Source organism: Parasteatoda tepidariorum, chromosome 9 (assembly GCF_043381705.1).
Source record: "Parasteatoda tepidariorum isolate YZ-2023 chromosome 9, CAS_Ptep_4.0, whole genome shotgun sequence".
NCBI lineage: Eukaryota > Metazoa > Arthropoda > Arachnida > Araneae > Theridiidae > Parasteatoda > Parasteatoda tepidariorum.
This window is the reverse complement of record NC_092212.1, coordinates 33974500-33989933: the sequence shown is the minus strand read 5'-3', so window position 1 is coordinate 33989933 and position 15434 is coordinate 33974500. Positions and strand designations below refer to the sequence as shown.

Here is a 15434-nt window from a genome sequence, read left to right as displayed (position 1 = left end):
ATTTTCTTGTCTTAAGTGAAAAGTTTATTCTAATTGTGTTAGTATGAGGAATAACTTTATTTACTGTGATTATAAAGAAGGACTGAAAAAACTTAATCACAAACAATTTTTTGAAAATGGAGATATAACACTTCATTTCGATAGTAGCGCTACTTCAAAATTTTTTTCTTCCTCTAACTCTGTATGAAACTTTTTTCTGCATAGTATGATATGTCCTGCTCTTATTAAATGCATAGTTGAGCCAAAAATAGATTTAAGAACAGGATGTGGCTTTTAAAAGTGTGAGAAAGAATTTGGAATAGAATAATTAATTAGTAATAAAGTAGGAGTTGTTTTATAGCAAAGAAACTAACGTAAAAAGATTAATAGAAGCTTTTTATGTTACATATATATATATATATATATATATATATACTAGAGGGCTCCTCCCCCTGCTCATTACCGCTCGCCAACCCTCGATAATTGCTGCGCAATTACATTTTCGTTCGGTTTGCGAACAAACTTAAAGTCATTTTCCTGGAGATTAGCTGGCAATTTTTCTGCTCCAACATCACATATAGAGAATATGATAGGATTGTAAAATGTCAGAGGAACTTATTATCAACATTATAAACTTATATAAAGCAATTTCAATACAAACAATATTATAAACTTATATAAAGAGAGGAAGCAATATTATTTAACACATTACTATAGGGCATTAATCTCCGGATCCAGATATTAATCTCCGGATCCGAAGCACGCATGGTAGAGCCTAACTCAAATCATTGTTGATCTTATAGGATGCCGGATGCTCCCTATATGATGCTTTATTTACCCCCCCCCCTCCCAGTAATTCAAATTTTAGACTAAAAACAATTAAAACCTGATGAAGAAAAAACTTTACAAAAATTACAAGCAAATTTAAACACGTAATATTAATAAGTTGATTCTAAGTAATATTTCAAAAGCAAATACCATTGCAAGTAATTGTTCAATTAACTTCAATACTGTCAACTGACAAAATATTTTAGTTTCAATCAGAAGTATTCGTAAGTACACCAAGGTATTAATTTTCATTTAAACATTTTGACTCTTCAGCGTTTCTTTGATGCGCATTCCGCCGTCGCGTATTGATGGCACTACGATTATTTACCAGGTAATTTTGTGCAGCTAAATCATGTTCAACTCTATGCCACTGTTGATATCGCCTAAGATATTCACGGTGATCCATTTTTTATAAAAGATATAAGTATTTTAAAGAAAACTCTGTTCAAGATATTTTGATAATTTGGAATGTAAATAATTTTTTGAGAGAGTGTTGCTTCGTGCTTCCAATAACTCTACCCGATTTATAAAAGCTATTAACATATATTGGAATTCTAAATGCGTTCTATCAAAACAAGCATTTTATTATAAAACTTTAGAACAACTATCTTTTTACATTGCCAGTCAAAATTATTAATAAACACTGGATAATATTGCATTAATGACACTTTTATCTAATGACGTCATAAACAATCATTTGCATAAAATTTAGTTCATAATAATCATGTATAATCGTTTGCATGAATAATCATTCGGTTTTTTTTATAGCTTTGCGTAACAAGTGTGAGATTTTTTTTTTGGGGGGGGGGGGCAATGGTGATGTTATAATTTTGTTGTTGAGTTAATAAATCTTCCTTTTTATAAACGTAATAGTAAAGTTTTTTCAATTATTTGATTCAAAGTCCTCTGAGTTTTATTTGAGGTCAGTTTGTATTTTGTATTTTTTGACAGCATTATTAAAAATTATAACCTTTTCACATACATGCTTTCTCAATTTTGATTGGCTGTTTTGCGCATTACTAACCAGAAGTCTTCTGTGATTGGCTATGTGTTATCATTCCACTCTCTTATATATATAAAGATATTTATTACATAAAAGGAACATTTTTTTAAAATACTATATCATGATCATTTTAATAAAAACAATTGTGTGTTGCAGGAGAAAGCAGAAACACTGGGGATAAGTGCCTTGAATTTATTTTTAGATTTTGATGAAATGGAAATTTTGAAAGAAAATTTGGACTACCTTATCAATACACTGGATGTAAGTCTGTTGTATTTTTTTTATGAAATTGCAGTATCCCTTGCTCAGTCATCTGATTTTTCACTTATCAGACACCTCTTTTAATATACGTTAAAAACACATCCAATGCACATTTTATATCATTACAGATAATATCACCCAATTATCAGTTTATTTTTGGACCCTGTGTCATCAATTCAATCCAGTTAAATCTGATTGCTGTTGTGGCAACAGTTCCGTAATTTGACTACTAAAGAACTACAATGAAGGGGTTTAAGCTCATGTCACTGTATTTGCCTGTCTACTGAAAATGTATCAGTGATCAATCAGTTACTAGTTGCAACCAATTGGCATATGTTTCATTTCTAAAAACAGTGTAAATAATTTGTTGTGATTAGCTTTCACAATATTGCAGCATTTAAGTGAATGATAGCAGTCAAATGGTATAGTTCAGCATCTAACTTGGATGTCTCTATTAAGCACTAACCTAATCAATGATTAATCTTATCAATGATTAACCTTAACAATGATTTTTTTTTCAAGATAATATATTCTAATTCTAAATAATAAAAGGAAAACTCTAGTAAAGGTTTTTATTAAACTTTATATTGTGCTAAGTCTTATGTCCAAACGTCTGTTTATCGGTTTAAAAAAATATTTTTTAAGCTTGCAATTTGTTTAAAAAAAATTAAAAAATGTGCTAAAAAAATTATGAAAAGATAGAAATCCTCCGCTTTTTTAGGATTTTTACTCGACTTCCAATTTTTCTTGATTCGCTTAAAAAGCTCTCTAGATATATCAAAATACACAAAAAGTAAAATTAACATGAAGGGTTCCAAACTTTTAGAGCAATTTCCTGACCAAACTATTGGGACCATATTTCCCAGTTTGCGGCTTGGGGGTCAGAAATCTGTATTCATCAAAAAATTGTATGTTTATTCAGAGAAAGAACATTTTTGTGTCTGATTTAATATTTTAAAATATCATATGCACTTATTAATTAGCATATTTGAGATCTTCCCTTTGAGCCATTAAGATTGAGTCTTTAAACATGAAAATATGATCATTAGATCAAAAGATATTCATTGTGGTCTGTATATCATTATGTGCACTGTACATGCTTGTGTTTGGCTCTTTAAGAAACTATATTTATTACGCTGGTCAAAATGGCACTTTACTCATCGCCTCTGTTCTACGATAATTTACAGTATATTCCTTTTATATATATATATAACCNTATATATTATTATTGAAAAAGGTGTGCTACAGCTATGTGAAATGAATTTAATTCACTTTTTTTCTTTATAAATTTAATAATGTACTAAAAGTAATAAATAAACTAAATAGCAGTCAATTTAAATTTCTTGTAAGCAGTTTAATCTAGTTATCGCATTCTATTTACCCTGCGGAATATTTCAGTATTTTTTTTTAATAGTAGTTTCCGTCAATTAGTTCTTTTTTTAAATAAATGTGTTTTAAAAGAAATATCAATTTTTCTTAATATTATTGTTCTTAATGGATTTTGTTTTATTTGATATTATTATAAAGCATATCATTTATATGCTATTGGCATATTGTTTCCAAAATCTGTTCATTTTAAAAAATTCTGAATAATTGAGAATTATTTAGAATAATTAAGATTAATGATTTTCCTCTAAAAGAACAAAAAATATTGCTTAATTGGTAATACATTTTTTAAAAAAAGTTAAATATTTTTTTCTTCATATATTTTAGCTATTTGTTCTATATTAAAGCTCAGCCTATTATTTTCAGTAAGATAATATATATCTTCGTCTTCAGTGGCACTACAGCCTTGGATAGACCCTGGCTTTCTAAAGTAGTCTTTTGCACTCGTAAGATAGCACATATAGTTAAAAGTAAAGCTTTATTTCAAATTTATTACACTGAAATGGATATTTTTTTTCCTTTGCCTATGAGCTTCAAAAACCACTTTAAAATAATACAGTCATAATTAGTGTCTGAAAATTATTAAATAATATGACTTCTTTAATTTCGGGGGCTCACGAATTTTTTTTTATCAGAACATATTTCACTTTACAATTTCTTTTAACATTGTATATTTACTTATTTGATACATATTAGTCAGCTTTCTCGCTGGCCGAAGACTCCCCTTGTAGTAAATTGTGACTAGTGCAGGTTAAATCTGTCGAGTCTCAAAGTCCTCCATGTTCCCATAACAAATCGTACATCTGGGAGTACTGATTTAGGAGTTTCCTTGTCTTGTAGATTGGTTCAAAATTATAAGGCTACGGAGTTGAACATTGGAAGTCGTAAACCTAAAATTGGGTCGGCTGTTCAACGACGGTTATAAAATATAAAATAAAATTAGTCAGCTTCAGCCATGAGGGCTCAGGGGATCCAGTGTTTGCCTTCTAATGAGGTGAACCGGGTTTGAATCTTAGTGATGGCTAGTTCATACAAATTCCGCATCCGGCTTTCACCGAGCACAGTACTAACGTAAAATATCCTTTGTTGTAGGCGACGGATCACGGGTTTAAGTCCCCTTGCCACAAGAATAACCATAATAGGTTTTAGTGGTTTATCTCTCCATGTAATGCATATGCGGGTTAGTTCCATCAAAAAGTCCTCCTCAAAGGCAAACTTCTCCCAATACTTGTTCCAGGAGTTCCCTTGTCTTTTGGATTTGGTTCAAAATTACAAGACTACGTAGTTGAACATTAATAGTCGTAAACCCAAAATTTGATCGGCTTTTAAACGAGGGTTATAATATAAAATTTCTTTTAAAATTTTATGTTTACTTATTTGTTACAAATTATAGTCAGCTTCATTTATATGTATGTCACTTATTTTTCAGCTGGAATATATAATATGCAAATACACAGATGAAGCAAAGGATAGCTCCATAGAGGACTGCTGCCCTGGTGATCCAATTATAGTTTATTCCTATGATGTTAGTATTAGTTTTTGTTTGCTATACTTTATAATTCATTAATTAATGTCAAGTGCTCATTTATATCAGTGTACTGCATAGCTGCCTACTCTACTGGATTTTGCTAGATTCTCCTGGTTTACTGATTTAACTAAAATTCTCCTGGTTTTGGTTCATTTTAGAAAATTCCCTAAAATTGAGTAAGTTTTCTAAAAAAATCACTATTGAAATAGAGTTTTTGTACAGTTTACTGCTTGAATGTACTGTTTAAACAACTTAACCCCTTAATGATTGGTTAATTTTTAAGAAAACGGTCATAAAAGTACCTATTTTACTTGAAATAGGACTTAATTTAACATGACATAGTTAAGAAAACTACTCTCATGCATAACTCTAATTTAACTTCTTAGTATTAGTTTTTTTAGTACCCTTATAAATGAAACATTTTGTTAATAGAGAAAAAGAATTTTTTTAGCGTAACTAGATATTTACCAAGATTGGGCCACAGCTGAATATGGGATGCGTGTCTAGTAGCGAAATATAAAAACTTGTAATAATTTAATATATATAAATAATTACTAATAAATTATTGTTAAAAATATTTAATAAATATAATAAAAAAATTTTTTCAATATTTTCCCCCAATTTCTTTATTTACTCTTTTTTAATACAATGTAAAAAATTGCAAATTTTAATTTCTGCAGCTAATTTTACAATTGAATTTCAATAAAATGATTAAAAAGGGAATACAGATAAGTTTTAATGGATGTCGTTAGTCCTTAGTAATCTGAAAATGTTTTTAAAAAACCTGACCCGGGTTTACAAAAATGGTCTGGTTCCTACCAGGGTTCGTTGATTTAAATCAGCTTGATTTAAATCACGATTTAAATCATGATTTAAATCAAATGATTTTTTTAAAAAAATCATTGATTTAAATCAACTAATTTTTTTTATTTATATATATTGATTTCAAAAGTTAAAAAACAGTGTTTTAAATTTTTGATACTTTTATTATTTTCTTTTCTTAGTATTAAAATTTAATTTAAATAAATTGCTGCATTAATTAATTTTAGTTAACGAAATTACTTTCTTGGTGTGTGTTAAATTCCAACACATTTGAAATTACATTTTTAAAAATCTTTTGATTCTTGAGATTGAAAGTACAGATTAAAGTAAACATTTAATGCTGTCTTAATATAGACTTGCATAGCTGTAGAAAGTAATTAATAAACATGAATTTTTTTCAAAAAATAATACAAGTAATGTTAATTAAAATTCTACCTTTTGAATGAAAAAGCGTTAATTAAAATCTACATCATATTTTATTGGTGGAAAATGTATATTTCTGAAGCTTGAGGTTATATTAAAAAGAAATTACCGTAATATGCCAAAAACAGAAAAAGAAAAAAAAACGGGCTGATGAATTCAGATGTTTTTTTTCCTATTGTAGTGTCATTCTTCCCTTTCAAACTCTTTCGAAGTCTATTTGATGCAGTAGGGTTATTAACTGGTATTTTTTTCTCATAATATGTTTACAGTATCTTTGACATTATCTGATTTTCTATAAAGAAATTTTGTGAAAAAAAATTCCAATGAATACATAGATTTTCTAATTTTTTTTTTAGCTTAACTTATCTATTTTGATATAGAATTAAAAATGAATATTTTAATATAAAAATATATAGATTAAATATTTATTTATTTTTTGATGAATGACTACATTTATAAACACAGTCTGCTACATTTATTTTGTCATTTTAAAAATCAAGAGAAAAAAAAAGAAATCACAATTTTAAATTAAAGTTATGGTTTGCTAACTGAAACTTTGTTTTAATAGTTAAAGTGCAGGGGTCTGTCCAAGCCAAATTTACTACCGTTTAACGGTACCTTTACAAATTCAACTTTAGGAAAAATGATAGAATAATCACACAAAATACTTTTTCTTAAAATTTTATTTTTGTGTCTCGTAAGAAACGATAAATCCATATTTTTACTATATTTGTGTTGATTTTTTAATATAATTTTTAATTTTCACAAAATAGGTACCTCTCAGAAAAACCCAGACAGACCCCTGAAGTATTCTTTAAATTCTCTATTTCATCTAGTCTTTAAATTTTAATCATGCATTTGTTTCAAAATGGTTGCTATGCATTCAAAGCCATGTATTATAATGAAAAATTATTTTAGTTAGAGCTTCTAAAATATTGTTACAATATAGTTTTAATATTAAGTTAATTTGATTAAACATTTTTAATTTTTTTAATCATAAATTAAAGTTCATACAGTGTATTTGAATAAAAATCAAAAAATTCTGATTTAAATCAAAAAAATCCGATTTAAATCAAAAAAATCTGATTCTTTTGATTTTTTTAAAAAAAATCAAAAAAATCACGAACCCTGGTTCCTACTTTAGCGAGTCCTGTTAATTTAAACAATTTTATCAGTGCTTACTTTATAATAAAATTGCTTGTTTTTTTATTATTATTATTGATTTTAAGAAAGTTAAATAATTAGCACTGTCGCTGGTGGTATATATTTATTCGATGATAAACAATCATGCTATTTTTAAGGTCCTTAATTTTTTTTAAAAAAATTCTTAATTTTTTCAAAAAAAGTCCTTAATTTTTGCTTTGTTAAAAGAGTGACAACCCTGTAGTACATGGTTTTCAAAACATTAAAAGTTTGAAAACCTTATGCAAATCCTTTTTTGTTCTCTCTCATAAATTATAACTTTACTATTTTGAATAGCATCTACTATAGAAAGGTCTAAAGACAATTAGTTGGAAATTATATAATTATGAATCGTCCCATGTTAATGAAAAGAAGCATATGGAAAACGTGCATATTTTATTAATTTCAGTTCTCTCACTTTTTACAGCCCCTACCAGAAGTGCTGTTGATTAATCAACAGTGTCACAATGGATATTTTGAAATTAAATTGTCTGTTTTCGATGGCCTGACTGTTAAAGATCTCATTTCCAAGACTGCCAAAAATCAAAAGATTCCAAGTAAGTACTTGTTCAAAATAATCTTTATTTATATACATGTTATAAATGAAAAAATAATTTTCCTCCAAAATACTGTATCAAACTGTTTTTTTAGTAATTTTTTTTTCAAGAATTATGTGATTTTCTTGTAAATAATTGCACAATATCTGTTTTTATTCATCCATTAAATTAAAGTTTCGTTACATATTATTTTCCATCTTTTTATGAAATTGATATAATAAGCGATTCAACCATTCACGGATTTCCCAAGATCGATTTTTAATTTAACAGTTATATTAGTAACTTTGGATTTAAAAAAAAAAAAAAAAACTAAGCTTTTTTTTCCAGAAATAATTAGATTTTTTAAATTTTTATATATATATTTTAAAGCTGTTTCATTATATAAATGTAAGGTATTTTCACATTATTTCTGACTGAATTCTTCACCATTATTATTATCAGAAGAGTGTGTTTGTTTTTTGTCTCTTCCTTTAATATGATTAAAGCTAACAATTAAATGGTGATAGAACATTATCATAGCAAAAACAATGATTAAAAGGTAGATTTCCCTTGAGTTTAAAGAGGAAATAGGAATGCCTGATTGAAAATTAGAAACCCTGTGACAGAATTGCGGCGACATTGCCGCAGAACCTTACAAAGTTTTTGCAGAAAAATTTTTTAATTGGGAAGGAAAAAAATTTTTTTTTTCCTGTCTGCTTAATTTTTTGAAATATGTTTTCTTTTCTTTCTGATGAATTATTTTTCAAAAATGTCTTTTTTGCGCATCAGCGAGGAAAGAAATAATTGTGATTTTTCTATTCTCATTTGGGATTTAAAAAAAAAACACATTATGACTGGCTTCAGCTAGAATTTCAAATCAATAATATAATATTAAAAAAATCCAGAAATCACGAAAGTTTAAAAGATAGTTCGCTCCAAAAATGATGTTCTTTTTTCATTTTCTTTCTTTACAAAAACACTATGTTTTACACACACTTGAGTATCTCTTTTTTTTCAAGTGTTCTATTCCCGTGATTTCGTCGTCGATCTTTATGTTGGAGTTACTGCACATATTTTACGATTTTTAATGTATGTAAGAATTTGAATTTTTTTAATTATTTACAAAATTCGAAAGAGGAAATAATTAGTGCATTTTTCCGCTTACAAAATGCGAGAAAGCATCTATAATATTGGAATTAAAAAAATTTTAACTTTCAAAATTAAAATTTTTTATACATTCTTGTTCTATACTTTCTTCTTCAAACACAACCTTTCTTTACTTTAAATTAGTAATTGTTATAATTAAAAGTATCTTAAATAGAAATATTAATGCTAGAGAAGTTTGTCTCAGAAAGCCCGAAAAAAATTCTGCGACAGGGATTAGAATTTTGAATTAAACAAGTTTTGATGTTATTAATCCCATTTTTATCAGTAGGAAATTGTTGGACTTCAATCGAGTATCTTTATGCAGTCAAATCCCGCTATAGTAAACTTTCAAGGGATCGAAATTTCAGTTCATTATAACCGAGAGTTCTCTATATTGGTACTGCAAACAATTATAATTCATTTTTCCGAACTTCTCCCTTTTGATACACATTATTTGAATAAATGACCCATAAAAAGAAATACAAAAATGATTAGAAAACAATATGTAGTAACAAAAAATGTGTTAACTTTTATTATTCCTCGTCTTGCGTACAAAAAAATTAAGGAATGAGAAACTGATATAGAAGAAGCAAACAAGAAAAAATGCTTATCGTTACATTCTACTTAATAAGATGATTTTCAAAATCGGTATATGTATTTTATGAAGAGCTGACCGGCCTGTATAGGGGGCAGGGAACTGTCCTTGCATCAGAAAAGTTCTGGGTTCGAATCCCGGGCAAGGCATGGATGTTTCTTTCTCTCTATCTGTGTTCTATGTTCTTTCTCCTTTGTGTGTGAATGTGACCCGCTCTATAAATGATTGTGGTAGTGCGACGTGGGCGACGCTGCTTCACCACCGTGGCTTCGCCAGTTCTGGCACTTTCTGTGGCCAATGGACAATAGTTCTAAGTGCCCGCGATTAAAAAAAAAATTATGAGAAACTTCAAAATTGCCAAAAAATAAAGAAAACAAATCGGTCGAAGACAGAAAAAAAGTTCATAATATGCAATTTCCTCTCGTCTTTTGGATCACTATATCCAAGAAAAAATTATATGTGTGTAGCACAGGGTGCGTACTCAAATCTTTCAACAAAAAATAAGTATCTTTTAAGCACTCAAAAAATATTTTTAAGTGCCATATACATGAACAAAATGCAAAATAATTTTCAGACTTTATATGATCATGATAAAGTAACTAGTTTCTGACAAAGAACTCTTTTCTTGATTATATAAGCTATTATGAAATGAGCAAGAGATTTTTCGGTTCAATATCAGAGGGTGGAAAATGAAACCTGAAATAGAGAATATCTTGCAAAATGCAGCAGTTGCACACGGCAGTGCAATAATCTCACCAAATCTAGCTCAGTAGATGCACATGCGGACTCACAAGTATTTCATCAAACATGTAAAATGTTTGACGCTTTCAAACGTTATGGACCGATGGTGCACCAAAATAAATTGTAGTTGAATGAATTGTGAAAACATTGAACAGTGTGAAAAGCACGCTTTTTCGTAATGCGTGTCGAAAATATCATTTTGGAAAAGGGAAAATTAAGCTCTTTTAAAAACGAAAATTGAAAATAAGCACCTTTAAGTACTTTTTAAAAACGCTACGCACGGGAGCAAAAATTTCTTTCACTATAACTGGGTTTGCCTGTATTTGCATCTTCCATATTTATCTACCCATGTACATTTTTTTACTTCATTTTTGACAAGGATTCAAAATAATGAAAGTTTACCTGTGAAATTTATACCTAAGCACTTAGCATCTGTGTTAAGCTTTGATTTATATATTTTTTTACTTATTTATGTTTATTTTGGTATTGTTTATCTTAGGTTCGAAAAAAGTGACACTGTACAGGTATGAAGATCCTGTCATAGGTCCGAGGACTATTCCCATTCTGGGCCAAACAGAAAAAGGAAAAGCTCCGATTCAGCTCAGTTCGAGATTCCGTATTGATAAGTGTTCGATTTTTGTTGAAGAAAATGAGAAGAGGCATGATATTGGACATCAAATGACTTATGTAGTGGAATAATTAATTTGCATTCAATAAATTATTTATATACTGTTTAATTTATTTGCTTATATGTATTACATAATTAAGAATTAAAAATGTATGCTCAATTTTGTAAAGAGTCTAGATGCGTTTATCGGCATTTTCAGCGAGTGGATTTCAGTATTTTTGCTGTAACTGTAGTTGAACAGCTGCCCCAATCTCTGGGTTTATCACAATTAATGTTCAACTCCGTAGCCTTGAAATTTTGAACCCAATCCTGAAGACAAGGGAACTCCTGCATCAAGTATCTGACGAATTTTTTGATGGAACTAGCCCGCATTTGTGTTATATGGAGAGGAAATCTTTAGTTAGGTTGACGGCAAGGGGACTCTAACCCATGATCCTTCTACCTCTGAAGATATTTTACGTCGGCACTGTGGTTCGTGCAAGCCGGGTACGGAATGAAAAGGAAAAAAAAAAAACAGTATCAATTAGTTAATATTCCGTTACACCAATATATATTTAAAATTGGTAATAGATCAAGGTTTCCATAATCAAATACTTTTAGAGTAGGGTTTCAATAATCTTGTAACGAAAACCCAATGAAAATGCCACTTAACATTTCTGAACAAAAGTAATATTAGTTGGATGATCCCTTAATCTATCATTTAAAAATTTTATATTATTCTATGTTGATTGGAATAGGATCATTTTTAAAATTACGTGAAATTGATGAGAAACTACCGAACTCCATTCAACTTGATTTTTTATTGAAAAAAATAAATAAGCATATGTGCCCTGAATTCCTCTGTAATTGTTAATCGAGCTTCTTTTCCGTAGAATGTCTAAACTATTAATAAAAAAAAAAAAAGGTGAAACAATGAACCCTGTGCTTGGGTAAGGTTATATGCCTGAACCACATATATAATCAGTAGACTCTTCCTATATTGGAATGATTGAATTCTGCAATTTCTACTAGCATTATTAATTGAAATAAAGAGATCTTGTATCATAAATCCAAATCTTTCGATTCTTTAAACCAATTTTACAAAAATCCGCTTATGTATTTTTAAAAATTTGGATGTTCTGAACGGAAATCAGGACAATAAGTTAAAACAAGGGACAACATATTTTGTTTATCAGAACAATTACAAACCATGTCAACACATTAATCAAAAAAAGGACTAATATTTTGAAAGTATGTTAAGAAGGAAATTTGTTTTGTCATTTTATAGATAGTAGTCTTAAGATTAGGTTTTTATCAGACAGTTGAATTCCCAGTACTGGAGAGGTATCTAGTTTTGTTCTTCAAGCTATGCATAAGCTAAAAACAATTAGAACTAAACAAACCAACACTTAATACAGTACAGAACCCGTTATCCGGAAATCAGAAAACCGGAAAACCAAAAAACCGGAACGAAATTCAATAAATTTTCCCGCCATTTAAAAAAAAAAAAATTTTTTTTTCCTCTTAAGATTTTAGGATTTTTCTTTCTTTTTTGAAAAATGTTTACCTTACCATCATTTTGGAAATAATTATTAGTGTATTACTTCATCATTTTTCTTCTTTTTAAGATTATTTCCAAATATTTTTTCTTTAGTTGGGTTTAACAATAAAAAAACGGCTTTTTGTAGCGATTCAGAAAACCGGAAAAATCAGTTATCCGGAATAGCGATGGTCCCGATCGTTCCGGATAATCGGTTCCTTACTGTATATACCTATTTCTACCATAGCCACTCAAATTACCAGATTTTATGTTTCTTGATTGAATGAATGAAATATGGATGTTAGGAAAGAAATAAACTAAAAAAAACTTTATTATAATTAAACAAAATTGTGTATTGCAAAGTCAACGCATTACATATACAGGGCGTTTCCATCGTACATTTTTCGCAAACATATTTCATCTAATTGCTATTATTTCTATAATTCTTATACTTAATATTATTTCTTTCAAGAACTTGTGCTGTCTTGATTGCTTCGAAATTTTTCTGAGTAAAAACCAACAGTTAGTTAGAAATGAAATAAAGCTATCAAAATAAAATATAAGCTGCTTACCAAAACATTTAGATTTTGCCACTTTCTCTGACACTAAAATGCCTATCTAAAATTTTAGGTACTTTCTTGAAATTTGAATGCACAGTTATTCTGATTGAGCTCACTACGCAACTGTCTTAGCAGAAATGTGCAACTAATCGAATGCAATACGCTGAACATGCATTACATCGTATTTTCTGATCCGATAACCTTAGAAAAGCAATAAAATTGTTCTCCCGGTCAAATGACCGGTAGTGGTAGAAATAGGTATACGACAAGGTATTATTTGAAACAAAAAAGAAATATTAATTGTATATAATTGTTAGAAAAATTCATGAAGTCAAATGTGCAAAAATGGTAAGATGATAAGCGCATTTTCGATGAAAAAGTTCTTAACGGTCATTTGACCGGTTATGATATGTTAGTGTTAAAGTTAGCTGAATAACAGATTAAAGTATCAAAAAAATTATTGAGAATGATTACCGGGTTAACTTTTTTTTTAATTGTTGAATTTAGATTTTTCTATTTTAAATTCAAAACTTTGATGGCAATGCCATTTTTTTTAAATCCATATGCTTTCATAATTTATTCAATGTGCCCATAAATATTAAATAAGTTATTTTGAAATTTTTTTTTAATCCATTGGTGTTTTATGCAACTTAAATATTGTAAATCCTGGTATATAAGTAGACTTTTCAAATCTCCAAAAGTATTACGAAAATTAGGGGTTCAATCGTAGTCAGACATTCGTTGAATGACCAATATGGATTGGGGAAAAAATCCAGTAGATTTTACGAAATATAAATTTCATGCTAACTGTTTTATAATATACTAAATATTTTTCATATAGGCAATTTTATTGTCATCAAAATACAAAAATTTAATTAAAGGTAAGTAATATTTACCAGTTATGATTGACATTAAATGAACTGGAAATGTTTTTTCTCATGTTAACTTATAATATTTAATTATAATATACAAGTAATTTATTATTGATAAAGATATTTCGATTCATTTAAAAAGAGAGTTCCGAAAAAAATATAAACTGAAAATTTTAAAAAGGAAACAAAAGTTTAAAACTGAATACTATAAGTGAAGCTCGTTTCATTTTGTAACACTAATTTAAATATTTAAGTAAGCAATAAACTGAGAAAAATTCTGTTTCAATAGGAATTTCTTAGGAACCAATTTTAGTGAATTTCCTAATATGTAGAAAAACCAGGTGAAATTTGATTAAACCAAAAGAAAGTGGCAAAATCCAATACAGTTTGCAGCTATGGCATAAAAAAAAGGAGATAAATATGAATAACTGTGTTACCTAATCAATCATTTGTTATATACAATTAATTTTGCATTTCTCTAATTTTATTTTCTTTACACATCAAGTTATTTTTTAAAGAAAAACAATATTTCAAACAGAAAAAAATATATTAAAGAAAGTATTTAAAGAAAATATAACACAACGACAAGGTATGGTAATAAAGCTACAAATTAAGGATTTCAAAACGTTATCTGTATTGAAGTCAGTAAGGTAACTAGCGTCCTCATATGCATCTTTCAGGACAAATGAATCATATCCACAGAAAACAAATTCGAAAAAATTTGCTACGCTTAATCCCTGTTTTATGTTTTTTAATTTTAGAAATTTTTACATTTAGCGGTTAACCTTTTCAGCCAACGTACTATATATTTGCTATCCCGTAATAAAAAACAAGGGGTCAACTTATACACCAATGTCTACAAAATAACGTCAATATTAAAAGATTATTGATTAGATATAATAAAACAATGAAAAAAATTAATTCTGAGCACCCTCTGGGAACTGCTGGTCTAGATGACTGACTGACTTTTAAAAGCATTCTAAATTAAAGGTGGTCATTTAGTTAAGTTTTTGATTGATCTCTCTTCAATATTATATCAATCAGTTGAGATCTACCATTTTCTCTCTCAGTCTAAATGATATTCTTATTAATGATAAAAACTTTTATTCTTCTTCAGTGACATGACAGCCCAGGGTGGGTCCTAGCCTTCAAGAACTTAGACAGTAGCTTTTACTTGTTTATATTTTGTTCTTGTAAAATAATTTAGTGACTTAATGAAATAGGATTTTTGATCCATTATGAGCATCAATGTGTGTAATATAAACAGAATACTTTTTTTTAAAAATTAATAAAAACTCAACTGTCACACAACTGCAAAGTATGGATTGTTTTATCAAATAAAGTGGTATGTAATTTTGAACAAACTTTAAATGAATCTCTAATTATTGTTCAAAAGTGTCCATTTAGATAAATCAACTCAAATGA

The 15434-nt window shown here is 28.4% G+C and overlaps 1 protein-coding gene across 1 annotated transcript; it reads left to right on the top strand.

Moving 5' to 3' along the window:
- The first annotated feature begins 1929 nt into the window (after window positions 1-1929).
- On the top strand, window positions 1930-11167 carry LOC122271168 (leucine--tRNA ligase, cytoplasmic-like). The gene is made up of 4 exons (XM_043051517.1): window positions 1930-2071; window positions 4887-4982; window positions 7840-7969; window positions 10930-11167. Exons 1-4 carry the CDS (start codon window positions 2024-2026, stop codon window positions 11127-11129), a joined length of 474 nt encoding a protein of 157 aa, XP_042907451.1. The 5' UTR covers window positions 1930-2023; the 3' UTR covers window positions 11130-11167.
- The last annotated feature ends 4267 nt before the right edge of the window (window positions 11168-15434 follow it).